Here is a 14528-nt window from a genome sequence, read left to right on the forward strand (position 1 = left end):
AATAATCAGATATAAAATGAAGGCCTTATGATAGGACAACTCTGATTTTCAGAATAAGTTAAGCAATGACTTGCAATGTATGTGGGTATGGTATGAGACCTATCAAATATTGTTGTATCTGTCATTTTAAAATCCGTGTGAAATATGTATAGAATACATTTAAAATGTATAAACATGTTTCAATGAGCTCCAGAGGTGAATGCCAGCTGTCTGAACTAAAAAATATCTAATAAAATCTTACTAAAATCCTTCAAGGTTTGTAATAGAATCATGTTTTATAAATACTAAAATTCATGTAGGTATGGGTATGAACAGCTATTCAAAAATGCCATGATATGACGCTCCGTAATGATCTGCCATGAAACTCAAGGCCAGTCTAACTAGCCCCTAGCATCCATCAATAAACTTTTGTCTTCTGAGCCTCCGGATGCAGACCTGGACTCATGTCCGCACGTTCTGTCTCGACTCGCAATATCCCTAGGCAGCCCTCTTGCAGGACTTCCCACAGGCGAACTGGTCAAATATGGATCCAGAGTCAAAGGCTCTTTCATGGAGTCTATCAATTCATGAGATAAGCTGTTCGAAGTTGCGCTTCCTACAGTGTCATTGCCTGTACATGTTGTATCCTTGCCGCTGCGACAGTCTTCCTCCTTTGCTTTTATCTTCAGATGGTAGCATGTAACGCATACCCTCACCGGTTCATACAACTGCTGTTCTGGAATTTCTATAAACTGTCCAGCACAGGCAATACAAAAGACGAGTCCACATTGCCTACAAGAGTTGATATAACATGTAGTTGATTACTGCCTAATGCTCTAATCAGTAACATTGCTAGAAATCCTGAGGCTGGGTTAAACATATCCGTATTCAAAATAAATTATTGTCCATAATTAAGAGAAATTATGTTTATATTTTATATATTAAAAGCAGTAAAATTTATTGTTGCTGCACCACCAATGTTTTAAACAGTTAGCAGTGATAAAACACACCGATTGATATTACATCCTAATACAAAACAATACGGATGATTTCGCATGATGGTAGAGGCTTTTATACATGAGCATATGCTTTGCAACCAACAAATTTAATCCTAACCATCTGTGACCAACAGATCATGCATGGAATAGAGCAACACGGTAGCACACACACCTGCAATGGTGCTTCCTTCTGTACATTTTGAATGGGGAATGACAGGCACAGCAGTGCGAGACTGCATGGTCTGGTATCCACAGAGTGACAGTAGATTCTCGAACAGAAACATCCTCCCATCCCTCATCCGATTGGTCGGATCCGCTACTACCAACTGGGCTATGTGTGTTACCATTGTGATGGAGCTAAAAGCAAAAAGCAGCATTTGCACAAATCCATTATTGAGCCAAATATGAACTGCTCGTTTCCTTATGCTAAAGTTGTGACAGACTAAAAAAAATCTACTAACCTCCATATCTAGTGAACCATTTGTCACGTGACCATTTGCAGTGGAGCCTCTTAGCATAACAATTTGTTTTTTTAACTTCTCAATTTCTCTTTCATATTTGTCAGCAATCTCATTCATCCTCAGCTGCATAGCATCCGTTTCCTTGGTCAGCCCATCCATCGCCAAATATTTGGCATAATGACTCGAGTCCTGAATGAATAAAGCACAACATTTGTCATTTTCTCCAAGTCGCTAAACTGCAAAGATCTGTATCTGCAAAGGTCTTTACAATTAGAGCAACCTGTTACACCTGGTGGAAAATCAACCAAGTTTTTTATATTCATGGTTTGGACATTTTTTAATATTCCGTATCAACATAAAGGCACATGAAAATGATATACACAAAGGTTAGTAGCTAGTGAATTAAGGATTTAACTTTATTAATGTATTTGTTGCTGCTATATCAACTTGCTCAATTTAGGCATAAGTATGTGATATTATTGAAATTGTCATAAACTGGGCCAAATGGATGTCATGATAACCTCGGCAAAAACCGAAAACAAATGGACAAACATGCCTTGACATATTTGATGAGACATTTTGACACGAGATAAAATATACGCAAGATATCAAGAAGAATATAATTCTATTAACAAAAGGTACTATTTTATGGAGTAAGACAAAGTGACGTAATAAATGCAAACAAAAGTAGCTAAACGTGAATGCTACACATTGTATTTTCTACCAGTTTCTCTATTTTATTTATTTATTCAAAATTCCAGCAAGCGGTCATCGAGCTGTTCCATTTATATACGATACACAATAGGTAGACAATTAAGGACATATATGTAGAACATGTGATCCACACTACAAGACACGAGTGATGCAGACAGTGGAAGCGCACAGCGTTTTACTGTAACTACAGGAGACAGCGGGACAGACAGTTAAAAGAGACTTGTGCAAAAGGGTTTCATCAAGCAAATTGCTGCCTATAACAACCTACATGTACAAGTGATGTATATACAGGTGATGGTATCCTTTTAGGATTCAATACCCGAGTTCTAAAAAATGGAAAATAACTTTGCATCTTTTTAGAATAGATCATTTAAGGCTATTTTAAGCCGGAGTAGGGGCTTGTCACAACTGCATGTACAGTATAAGGCAGCAGGAGCCTTAGGCTAAAGGAAATACTTAGATTCACTGGCTATTCACATACTATTGAATTACCAAAAGAGGAATTTTAAAAATGCCTTCGCACACAGAATGTGATAATGAATAAATAACCCTTCAAGCGAAGCATGACTATTCATGACAATTGAAAAGTCTTAAACCATAAGATTACATTGAGAAATCATTATTGAACCTGCGTACTGACAAATCCATGTCTGGATACATCCAACTCAGCACATAGATGCAATGCACGACAGATAGGACTTTCAGGTAATGGAAACCAGCCCAACTTGAAAAAATCTCTGCACTCACTGCGCTGTTATTAAAAGTCACCAAACCTCACCAAAACAATGCTAGGCTTCTGGCTCTTTGGCTGCATCCATTCTCGCATAGAAGCACTGCTGTTGTTCCTACTTCTCTGGTCGAGAGAAAGTTTGACAATTGGGCTTGAGCTGAAACTGTGGGCGATGAGCTCATTGCTGACGCTTGGTAGAGGTTGGGACGGTATTGCGATGCCTGCTGGATTCGAGGCACACTCGTCGAGATTAATACTGGATGTGAGATCGGTATCACTGAGTCTTCGACTTGCACTTGTAATATGCAGATTTGATTCTGTAAAACACAAAACCAATATTCAGACATCACGGATGAATAGATTGTAATGATTACACGTTGCTACTCAATAATCTACCAATGACTAAGCTAATGATGTTAAAATCAACTAATCAAAACACCGCGCATTTTTCAAAGAATCAACTAACTTTGGTAGTTTGTTTGCTCATTTCTTTGCCGCCGACACAAACATAAGGAATAAAAGAGAAAGACCACTGAAATTGAGGTAAGCCTTACCAGTTGACACAGAAATATCACTGTAGCTTTGGCTGCGTTGAAGGCTATGTACTTCCTCCTGGGGTGAGCTCATTTGACTAGGGGCCGGGGAGTACACAGTTGCCCAGAGTTGAAGGTCCCTAGGGTGTGAGCTAGGATCGAGCACCTTGTATAACCCAGGCGTGTAGAGTCTATTAATGAGCTCAGATTTCATAGCCTCGAGCACAGACCAGACACTGGTTGTCTCCTGGTGCATTTTCTCTGCTTGCCTCTCCTTTTCATTGTTAAACAGGAATGTGCCAAACATGCGTGAATATGTGTGGTGGACGAGGCGGACCTGAGGGTTGAACAGAACTGTGTCAGCCAACGTTTACTCCAGCTGATTATGATACCCATTTATTTATAGTTTTTTGTACAACTCACCAAACATAATTCATTAAACTCAAATGCTGTAGGAAACTGTCTCGTCAGCTGGTAGACAGCATCAAGCCATTGGAGAAATATTGGGCTGAATTCATTGCTATCAAGCTCGCCTGGACCATTGCCACACCTTTCTGCAAACTTGTGTCCAAACTCTAGCCATTCCTTTATGATGAGCACTTGAAAACCCTGTTGAATAGCAAGGCATGTCATTAACATGAAGAATGGTAAAAGGATTGACCAAACTGGGCTAACCATCCCATAACTAACCACGCATGTCAAACTGAAACCTTTGGACTGACGGCAATGGCATGCTGTGCAGGCAATCCATTGTGGAGCAATGATGTTATGCCGACAACACATTGCGCGAATGGGAAGTCAATAGCCTTTCAATAGAAAATCAATATAGCACAGCTTGCAGAGGTCATACGGAAAATGGCAATGAGAAACGTGATGGTTGGCTGTATGTCTAACCTTGAATGTTCTATAGTATGGGTCAAGGAGGATCTGAGCTAGGGCGCATATTTGAGGAGTTCGGTCCCAGCCATCTGAACAGTGCACGAGCACCGGTCTGCTCGCTAGAGAGCTGGCCACACGGCTACCGGCCATGAGCAGAGTTGACAGATTTTGAATCCAGTTAGTAGTATTCAGCCTCGAATACCAACTATAATATGAAGGACATTGATATCTGTGTTTACCCAAATAAAATACTGTGGTTAAAGATCAAGCTAGAGAAGTGATGAACACCATCTTGTAAAACAGTAGCGTGTACCAGTTAACTGTAAACTGAAGAAACAAAGTGTGAGTACTTGAACGATGGCTCACCTAGCAGGATCACCGGGTGTTGACACGAGAGTTCTCACTGCCGTGAAGCTTGTGCGGACGGCATGAATATTGGGCATGTTCATGAACTCTACCTCACATTTGCTGTAATAGTCAGGGAACTCCCAGCCACCTCCCTTAGCTCTGTTGCCTATAGCGTTCGTGTAAGGCCTGGCATCGACGATGAGCATCCCTTCACATTCGTCACAAGATTCTATAATTGCCTGAGAAAAAAAACTTAGAATTCAATCAATAGATTTTTTGTGGCAAATAGTTGATACAAAGAATGAAAAGGATCTTTGGGGCTGCATATTTTTTAGAAGCAGTTTTTCCACTTGCAGTACTGATCACAGTTTAAATCATACACAACTCCGAATATCATAAGATCATAAGCTATAGAGTGTTTTAAATCAATGCTTTCATACTTCTCAAATTCTCAAAATCAATGCTTCAAGATTCTCAAAATATTTTCCAACTAGTGAAAGAAATGCCCATGACGTCACCCTTCAGCTGCCTATTTACTTTGTCCAGCTAGCTTCCATATATCTGAAAAAAGGTAGCGGACATGGCCTTTTTGAATTTGCTGAGAATGATGGTAGCTGGATACACAAAATGCTAACGTTGATTGTATATAAAGATTGATATCAAGATTCTTACAATAAGCTGTTAGCATTGTTTGCTATAGGCTATCTGATTCATGTAAAATGTCAAGAATCTGAAACAACCTTGCATGGCGCACGAGTTTACATAAGCAAAGAACATTCATATAAATTTTGCAGTATATTTCCTGTAGAAGTTTGGGTGCAGCAAGCAGCTTCAGTCTCTAGAAGATCTGCGAGTAGATGATCAGAATACCAAAACAGGCTATGGTCAAATTGTGTAATGCTTACACAGCGGTATTTATCTTCAGTTCAAACAGTGATTTACGGAATGCATCACAGGTATAACTAGTATAGTATAACAGGTATCCAACCAAATTTTAAAATCAAAAACGTATTCAAACAAATTCTAGAAGCAGTTTTGTCAACAAAAGGCCTGAGATGCAGTTATTCAAATGTAATTAGAATAATGGTTATTCTAGATAAAATGGTTATTCTAGATTTTGAATAGCATATAAATTTAATTGGTTTTATAGCCTTCAAGAAAAAATGTTAGCATCTCTTAAAATTAATGTCTGCCTAATTATGGTTTTCATACCATTTTAGACCTGCAGATGGAATAAAAATTTGTTGAAGAAAATCCATTCTATCTATAAGTTTAAACTAAAACATTTTTGCATAATCAGCTAAAATCAACGACTGCACAAAACACTTTTACTAATTGTTGGCGTCGACAAAGGGAAAATAACTAATGACGCAATCGACAGCTGGTTTTGGGAGCATGCTTCAAAGAAACAGTTTTACAACTGATTTCATGAACGTTTTGTTTTGTTTTCCAGATGAGCTTAAGTTTTGCGTTGATGATATTTTAGAACATTCACGAGCAGAACTCAACGCATACTGCTTTTACTTTACTACTCTGTTTATAAATTGCCGAAGATACTGCAACAGCATTTTGAACCCGTAGCAAAAAAGATACAAATGTTGTTTGTATGTATGGATAGAGTGAAGCAATACCTAGTCATTTTATTGAAGAAACCACATATCCTAAAGTATGACCACATGAGGTATGAAGTATGACCACAGTCTCAAACAAGGTTGTGTGAATATCAACATCCATTGGGTTTTCGCTATGATACCGCCACTATGTGCCACCCAGACCATACCATATACACAAATGATTTGGCAGAAAAAATTTCAATCATCTGAAAATATTCATCTAAAACGAAAACCATCACCGAAGTAAAACTGAGTCTGCCTTTCAAACATTATTAGTTATTTATGCTCATGCATAGTGATTTAAAATAATCTAGTTAGGCAAATAATTCTTTAGGGGAAGACATAAGGTAGCAAGCGATAGGATAATTTCATAATTAGAAAGAATTTGCGTATTCTAAATTCAGTGTGCATTTGGGGTGTTTGCACTGTGATAGTGAGAGGACTGTGATTGTGCACCTTCATAAGCATGGGATAGAAATCTATTGCTACACAGACAGGACAGAACATCCATTGCTTGTGAAAGTACACTGATATACTGTACACCACAGTAATGATGAGTAAACTATGAACTGTACACTACAGTAATGATGAGTACACTATGTACTGTACACCACAGTAATGATGAGTACCCTATGTACTGGTACACCACAGTAATGATGAGTACATTATGAACTGTACACTACAGTAATGACATATACGCTATGTACTGTACACTAATGTAATGAGTACATGAATACACTACAAGAATGATAAATACATGTAAAACAACAGGTTAATACCTGAACCAAATCTTCATCATCTTTGCTCCGCTGACAGAAAACTCCCACGCACGGCTGACTAGAGCGCAGCAGCACGGCTCCACTTTCTTTGTGCCTCCAAACTGCACTTGGAAACCTCTGCCTTGAACGAAATACCCCAGCTCGTTCTAGAGCTTCATCGCCGAATGATTTTGGAACAACATTTTCTCTGGGATAGCTTGCGCAGTACCTAGGAAGACATGGAAAGTTCATGTGGCCATCTACATGTATAATACTAATCGAAGGTCAAGTCAAACAATTGTAGGTCCAACAAATACTTCATGATGGTTTACAGATCCCAACAATAAGCTGAAAACTTCCAGGAATAAAGTGAAAAACTACACCATCTATGAGAACAACAACCTATACATGCATTGCGCAAGCATAAAATTATGCGCCTGGCAGACTTTTAAACCAAATTGTTTATGATAAAACTGGTTTGAACTAGTTGGATTTTGGACTAGGATAATGCGGATAAGAAGCCGATAAGAATGTTATTACTCTTTGCAGTCAGATGGCAGCTTTGACAGTCACGAGGAAGCAATAGAACAGAGAGACAGTGAGACTGGGGATGAATGGCTTGATTACGTTACTGCAATCTACTCTCACAAGTGTAAGGCTTTATATCACAGGCTAGCAAACACTATTTTCGCCTGCCAATGCAGAGAAAATGTATAGAATGAACATACTTGTAAAAGCAAAGATACTAAATCATGTCTTTACCCCTTCACCTTGCCCCAACCCCCGTGCCCCTGAAGTCTTTGTTCAACGTCTACCAATCTCCTTGCGATAGTCAGGCCAATTTAGACAATTGCAAGGAATCAAAACACACTGCCTACACCGAGCCATCTCTACACCGAGCCATCTCTACACCGAGCCATCTCTACACCGAGCCATCTCTACACCGAGCCATCTCTACACCGAGCCATCTCTACACCGAGCCATCTCTCCACCGAGCCATCTCTCCACCGAGCCATCTCTACACCGAGCCATCTCTACACCGAGCCATCTCTACACCGAGCCATCTCTACACCGAGCCATCTCTACACCGAGCCATCTCTACACCGAGACATCTCTACACCGAGACATCTCTACACCGAGACATCTCTACACCGAGACATCTCTACACCGAGACATCTCTACACCGAGACATCTCTACACCGAGACATCTCTACACCGAGCCATCTCTACACCGAGCCATCTCTACACCGAGCCATCTCTACACCGAGCCATCTCTACACCGAGCCATCTCTACACCGAGCCATCTCTACACCGAGCCATCTCTACACCGAGCCATCTCTACACCGAGCCATCTCTACACCGAGCCATCTCTACACCGAGCCATCTCTACACCGAGCCATCTCTACACCGAGCCATCTCTACACCGAGCCATCTCTACACCGAGCCATCTCTACACCGAGCCATCTCTACACCGAGCCATCTCTACAACAAGCCATCTCTACAACAAGCCATCTCTACAACAAGCCATCTCTACAACAAGCCATCTCTACAACAAGCCATCTCTACAACAAGCCATCTCTACAACAAGCCATCTCTACAACAAGCCATCTGACTATTGCTACACATTCATATAGCCTGTATTTTTGGTGGAGAACACAGATCTAAGTTGCAGTCTAAATCTTGCTAATTAATAGTTACCATCGACAAAGGGACAACTAAAAGGGACAACTAAAGGAGACAATCGACAGCAACACAATCCTTTTTTGGCAGCATACTAAAAATTCAGCCTCATGCAGCTCCCCTCTTTTTATGTGACACAAAAAACAAACGTTTAAGAACTCACTCAAACTTCTCATTGATGTTGGTAATGCGCCATTTTCTTTTTAGGTCAAAGCCAAGCCGTCTCAACTCTTCTCCAAGTTTGAAGCGGCACTGCTGCTGAAAGTTCCATGGTGTATTTTTCTTTGTTGTGGAGGTAACGTAGAAAGAGACAGCGAAGTAGTCCGTAAACGACTGAACATGAGCCATTTCCTGTTTAATCGCTTTAAGCCACTTGAATGAGAGGTCGCTAGTTGGTAGAGCCACACTGTAAATTTTTAAAATGCACATTTGGGTATGTCAATAATGCAGGCGTACAGATAAATATCAGTCTAGAGAGTCGGTATGAGTACTCAACAATCCAGATAACAGTGTACTAGCGTACTATGAAGCCAATAGTCATAATCTAAGACTGCTTGCAATTGTGCTGTCATGTCAACCCAGACAAAAATATAAAGAAGTTTTCCCATCCAAGCAGTTCAATGCATGCCAAAACTATCAATGACCAAGTGAAACATTCCACCTTACCTTCGTACAGTCCCATCCTTACAGAAAACCTGCAGACCAGTGATGTCTGTACATTCCACACTCTCTATCAGGCCAAGTATCACGTTGACAAATGATTTGGAATATGTGACAAAAAGTCGAAATGTGGTCAGCATTATGACATCATCAGTCAAAGTACGCCCGATTCTGCATAGTTCTTCGCCAGGGAGCAGAGGAATTAGAGGAGGCAACAATGCATCTACAAAAGCGCAACAAAGCTTTGATGGGTGAATGTTTTACTTCGATTTAGACGTCCTAAATGGTAAAAAAATGATATGAGATGGTTCTTTCACAGTATTTAGTACTTTACAAATAGTCCATCAAGTAAAAGTGCATACCGTCTTCTATGATTGCCTCATCTCTTAATTTAAGCATATTCATCTTTCCAACAACGACTGGTGCATTCTCCTCAGCCAACTCCTTGAGGATAGCATCTGGTGTTTGAGCATAATGTTCAGTCGCGTCAGGGGTCTCAGCGCCAGTGTTACTCTTGTTAGAAATGCCTGAACTTTCAGAGAATGCATCCAAGTGTTCTTCCTCAACCGCCTCCTTACCGACCAGACTATTGTCAGCTGGCCTTAGAGATTCACTAGACAGTCGGTCTTGCTCTCCTGCTACACTAGTAGTGGTTTTCACCATGCTTCCTCTTTCAGCACCACCACTATCTGTCAATCGTAACATACCTCAGTTAAGTATATTGTTAATGACACAGACAAAAAAATCGACTACATCTTTTTTTACAAACCATTGTTAGATGGAGCCACTTTAGACTCCGTAGGTTGCTCTCTCTCGATCTCCGTCCAGGAATCAACATCATCTGAGCTGTTCGAACTGCCTCGTAAAAACTCATATGCAGCATTGAAGGACATTATTTAAAATTTTAGAAAATTAACAAGTCTGTACTAAATTGAGTGATGTCAATTGATGCGCATTAGGAAGCAAATGCTGTGACGAGTGACGCAACACCATGCTTTTAACTCCATGAATGGGATTATTAGAAAAGTCTGAAAGCCAACTGGCTTTCCTTTGTATTATGCATACCGGGGTTAATTTACCACACAAACTGCAGCTCACTTCTCAATGAGCTTAAGCGCATAATCCTATAATGGCTGTATAGCTGCTGGTGTATGCACTGCTACCACTAATGGTGAATTACATCTTTACACTTGAAATGCTGTACGGAAAGATTACAAAAGATGATTTTTGAGCTATTTCTGCATGGTGCAACAACTGTCTTAAAGTATATAGTCTCACTCCTACCAGACCGAAAAGATGAACTATTAGACAACTATTGGTAACTGGTAAGACCAAACATCATGGCTATATTAAGGTTCTTGTCTTCTGTTACTGTTTTCTCCACTGTAAAATCCACCTATAATTCCTAGTTATCTGAAGGATGCTGCTTCAGATATTTTTGATAAAATTGACTTTTTACATTTGTGCCTTCACATGATCAATTGTTACAAAATACAATCGCTTGACCTTGCTTGTAGAAAATAGTTACGTTTAGAATGTTTAATAGCTTTGATCATTAATGCAGCTTTTATTAGTGAGCCTCTTTCCGTGTTTATATGGACTGCTTAGGAGCATCTCAAACATCAGGCTCAAGCGATACGAAAAGTAAAATCTCACATGAGGAGTCCTTCTCACATGAGAAGTGAGAGTTGTGCATACAATTAGTAATGAAAGGAATCAAAAAGCAGCATTTTGCAGGTTGGTATACTATGGAATGATTTGTGCATGCGCATTAAGTCGGTTACCATTGCTATTTCCACATTTTGTTACACATTGTACAATTACAAACTTTCTCAAGTTGCTTGAAATTGTTAATGTCTTGTGCCAAGTCTGACAGTGAAATTTACATCCGAGTGTTGATTAGGTGTTCTAGAGAAGGAATTTATGGTTATACCAGTGAATCTGAAGTGCATAATTAAACTTTTTTATCGTTACATGTCAATTTCTTTACTCAAACCACAAACTAGTTTAAAGCTTCATCCTTTCATTCAAGTTTAAAAGTGAAATTTATGTTAAGTGTTGCCCAAATGTTCAAAAAAGGAGTGCATAATCTTAAGGAATGGCCACATGTAACGATTTTTTCGTTGATTCTGACCAAAATCACGAAATGAACGAAAAACACAGAATTATTCGGTTGAAATTCACAGAAATATCTGAGCTGTGCATGCACACCGAAATCGCCGACGAAACGCTTTTAATTGGCTAAACAAATATTTTTACAATTTTAGCAGCTTTTACAATTTATATAGTCCAAGACATGTATTACGACACACAATAAAAGTACTAGCGCAATTCGACATAGTAGGCTACATACGATGCAACTGCCTAGATCGCGCTATTGTTGATTATTTATCATTTGGACACTGGCTACAAATCGTTTTTTTAGTAATAACAATTTTTTTAGCAGCAAAAGTTTCGTTGTAAAAAGAGTTGCCATCTTTAGTGCAATCAAGTCAGTTCCATCGTATTTACTAAGGCAAATTATGTTAGTATTATCTTGCGTGTCATGTTATGCGCCTCGGACTATATAAGCTGCAAAAGCTGATAGAATCGTGCTCACTAATAATTTATTTAGCCAATAAAAAGCATTTTGTCAACGATTTCGGTGTGCATGCACAGCTCAGATAATTCTGCGAATTTCGGCCGAATAATTCTGCTTTTCGTTCATTTTGTGATTTCGGTCAGAATCAACGAAAAAATCGTTGTGTGGCTGTACCTTTAGGCTATATATTTCCACGGAAGTTAAGTGCATGGCATACCGACAACTTGAAAATTTAGCATTGGTAGCTGAATAATTAGCTCATTGGAAGGAGATCTTCAGCTGTAAGTTAATAACAAAAACTACCTCTTCAACTAAAGATCAGCTGGGCATTCTGGCAATTTCTTCACAAGGTGTGCCCCACTCGGAGACAGACCTGCCAACCCACGATTGGGGCAATGCGTGAGATTTGGTTTTGGGGCAATTGATGTATCAATGATAGCATATATAAAATTTTTGAAATTGGGGCAAAAATCTCACGCATTTTCATTTTTTCTTTGGGGTGTTTGCGTGAGTCTCACGCCCAATGCGTGAGAGTTGGCAGGTATGCTCGGAGACGATCCAGCTAGCGACTCGCTTGTGGAGCCCTCCAAAGCGAATTCTCATCTCATATGAGATGCTCAGCGGAGTTATCCAATCTTGGCCACCCAAGGCAGTTCATGTAACTACGGTATATATTTGCATCCCTGCTTTCTGTTATGTAAAAATTTAAGGCGGTGCAATCTGATGCTTATATATATGCCTCTCGTACATCTCAAGTTACGCTAATATTGAGTAGAGAAATTTTGATTTTGCATTGTCATGCTATTTTGCATTGGACATGTCATCAGAAGTAATAATGAAGTGAAAGTGTTTAGACGCAAGACAAGATTGCTATTGTTATCTTTCATTCAGGAAATAAACTTTGCAATGTTTATGTGATGTTATTCAGTGCTCGATATGCTTAATTATGCATATGAGATCTCGATAAAGTGGAGTAGGGGAGTAAAAAAATGTTCGCTACAAATGTGCAAACATTTGTCTGTGTCTGTATAAATATAATAGGCACGTTCTGCAAAGACTTATTCTTAATGATTAGCCTACTAACCAGCAAGCAGATTTGATTAATCAACAAAATGGTAATAAGGCTTAATACTTGAGCGTCCGTGGTAACAAGCATGTCTCATTGCCATTCTCGTACATATTAAACTTTTATTTACATAAGAACAGCAAACACAAATAAACAGCAGATATGCTCAACTTACTCACCTGCTGAATATTCGAGATTTTTAAATAGGTTAGGCCCATTAGTTTATTAATTGTGCTTCTAAATTTGGCATATCTGACAATGGTGCATTTTTTAATCAATCGCAAACAAAATTCGTTAATAAATATGTAGCACCTTCCAGGCTATATTTGAAATGAGCACAATATTTTAGTAATGCTGCTAACCAAGAAATGTACAAACACCATTCTCAAGACGAAACAACTTCTTGGCCGGTCGAGTTATTATCTCCACCATATTAAAAAGTAATTAAAATTTTTCTAACTGAGTGCATACCTTGCCTTCCAAATCCACACAAGCCGTTTGCAATACGCTTACGTCAGTAGTCACTTGTAGTACATTGCAACGAAACTGCCATTACGCAAACGATAGTACAAGTACATGTATTAAGATGGCGGAAGTGGCGATGATGTCATGAAATTTTGTTTCTACAAACTGAAAAGACAACTCTCAAGAATGTTTTCAACTGTACGACACCGAAGATTTTTTTTGAGAGAAAGCAACTCCATAAACAAGCTCAGATCGGGAGGTTTTCACTCTTGAAACATCTCAGAATTATGACATTAATTAAGCATATGGAGTACTTTGTTTAATTCGTTCTACAACACAAACACCTAATGATCAATACTACAGGCACAATTTACATACTACATAAAGCATTAAAGCAGATGTATTATTGCATTGTATAAACCGATATGTAAAAAACTACATGATGTAAGAAGCCAAATGAATAGTCAATACAAAAAGGTTTTTATTGTTACTTCTCTGTGAATACATAAAAAACAAAATATATTTAAACTCAGCAATGCGTAGGTTTAAAGATAAAGTTAGTAATAGAAATACACAGCATAACTTTCTCTAATTCAGACAAGGTAAAGTGTATATTTTTATAGTTTCTTCATCTTATGATCTATTTTTATTTTAATCTTCAGCTTCTTCATTCTACTTACAAAATTGTCAAGTAAAAAGAACATTAGAAAGAGCATTTTGTAAAATATTTAACATTAATTTTAAAAATTGCATGCTGGACAATATGAATGTTTAGTTGAGCTTTGGCTGTACTAGGATAACTCTAAAGCTAATCAAATGTGAGGAGAATTTCTAAAGCTTCTCAAAATACCTTTTGTTTCCCATTTTTTTGTGATTAATTTTTAATATCTCTTGATACCGGGCTCACCAGCATTTGGGTTAAAAGTTATTTGCATTTCTATTAATTTAGCTGCGGTTGGTATCAATAATACCAATTAGAATTAAATCTGTGGGTATTTAAATTCAATTTATATGTATTAAAATTTAATTTAAATCAAATTCTTCTAAATTAAATAGAAGAGTT

The 14528-nt window shown here is 38.6% G+C and overlaps 1 protein-coding gene across 1 annotated transcript; it reads right to left on the reverse strand.

The window, feature by feature from the left end:
* Positions 1-138: 138 nt before the first annotated feature.
* Positions 139-13587, reverse strand: LOC137395819 (myotubularin-related protein 2-like). Its single transcript, XM_068082258.1, has 13 exons — positions 13472-13587; positions 9716-10042; positions 9360-9576; positions 8857-9099; positions 7035-7242; positions 4661-4881; positions 4310-4499; positions 3839-4024; positions 3437-3752; positions 2931-3199; positions 1439-1627; positions 1150-1334; positions 139-771 (listed from the first exon to the last, which is right to left on the reverse strand). The coding sequence occupies exons 2-13, from the start codon at positions 10014-10016 to the stop codon at positions 381-383; spliced, it is 2916 nt and encodes a 971-aa protein (XP_067938359.1). The 5' UTR covers positions 10017-10042; positions 13472-13587; the 3' UTR covers positions 139-380.
* Between the last annotated feature and the right edge of the window lie 941 nt (positions 13588-14528).

The sequence above is a fragment of the Watersipora subatra genome, chromosome 1 (assembly GCF_963576615.1).
Source record: "Watersipora subatra chromosome 1, tzWatSuba1.1, whole genome shotgun sequence".
Taxonomy (NCBI): Eukaryota; Metazoa; Bryozoa; class Gymnolaemata; order Cheilostomatida; family Watersiporidae; genus Watersipora; species Watersipora subatra.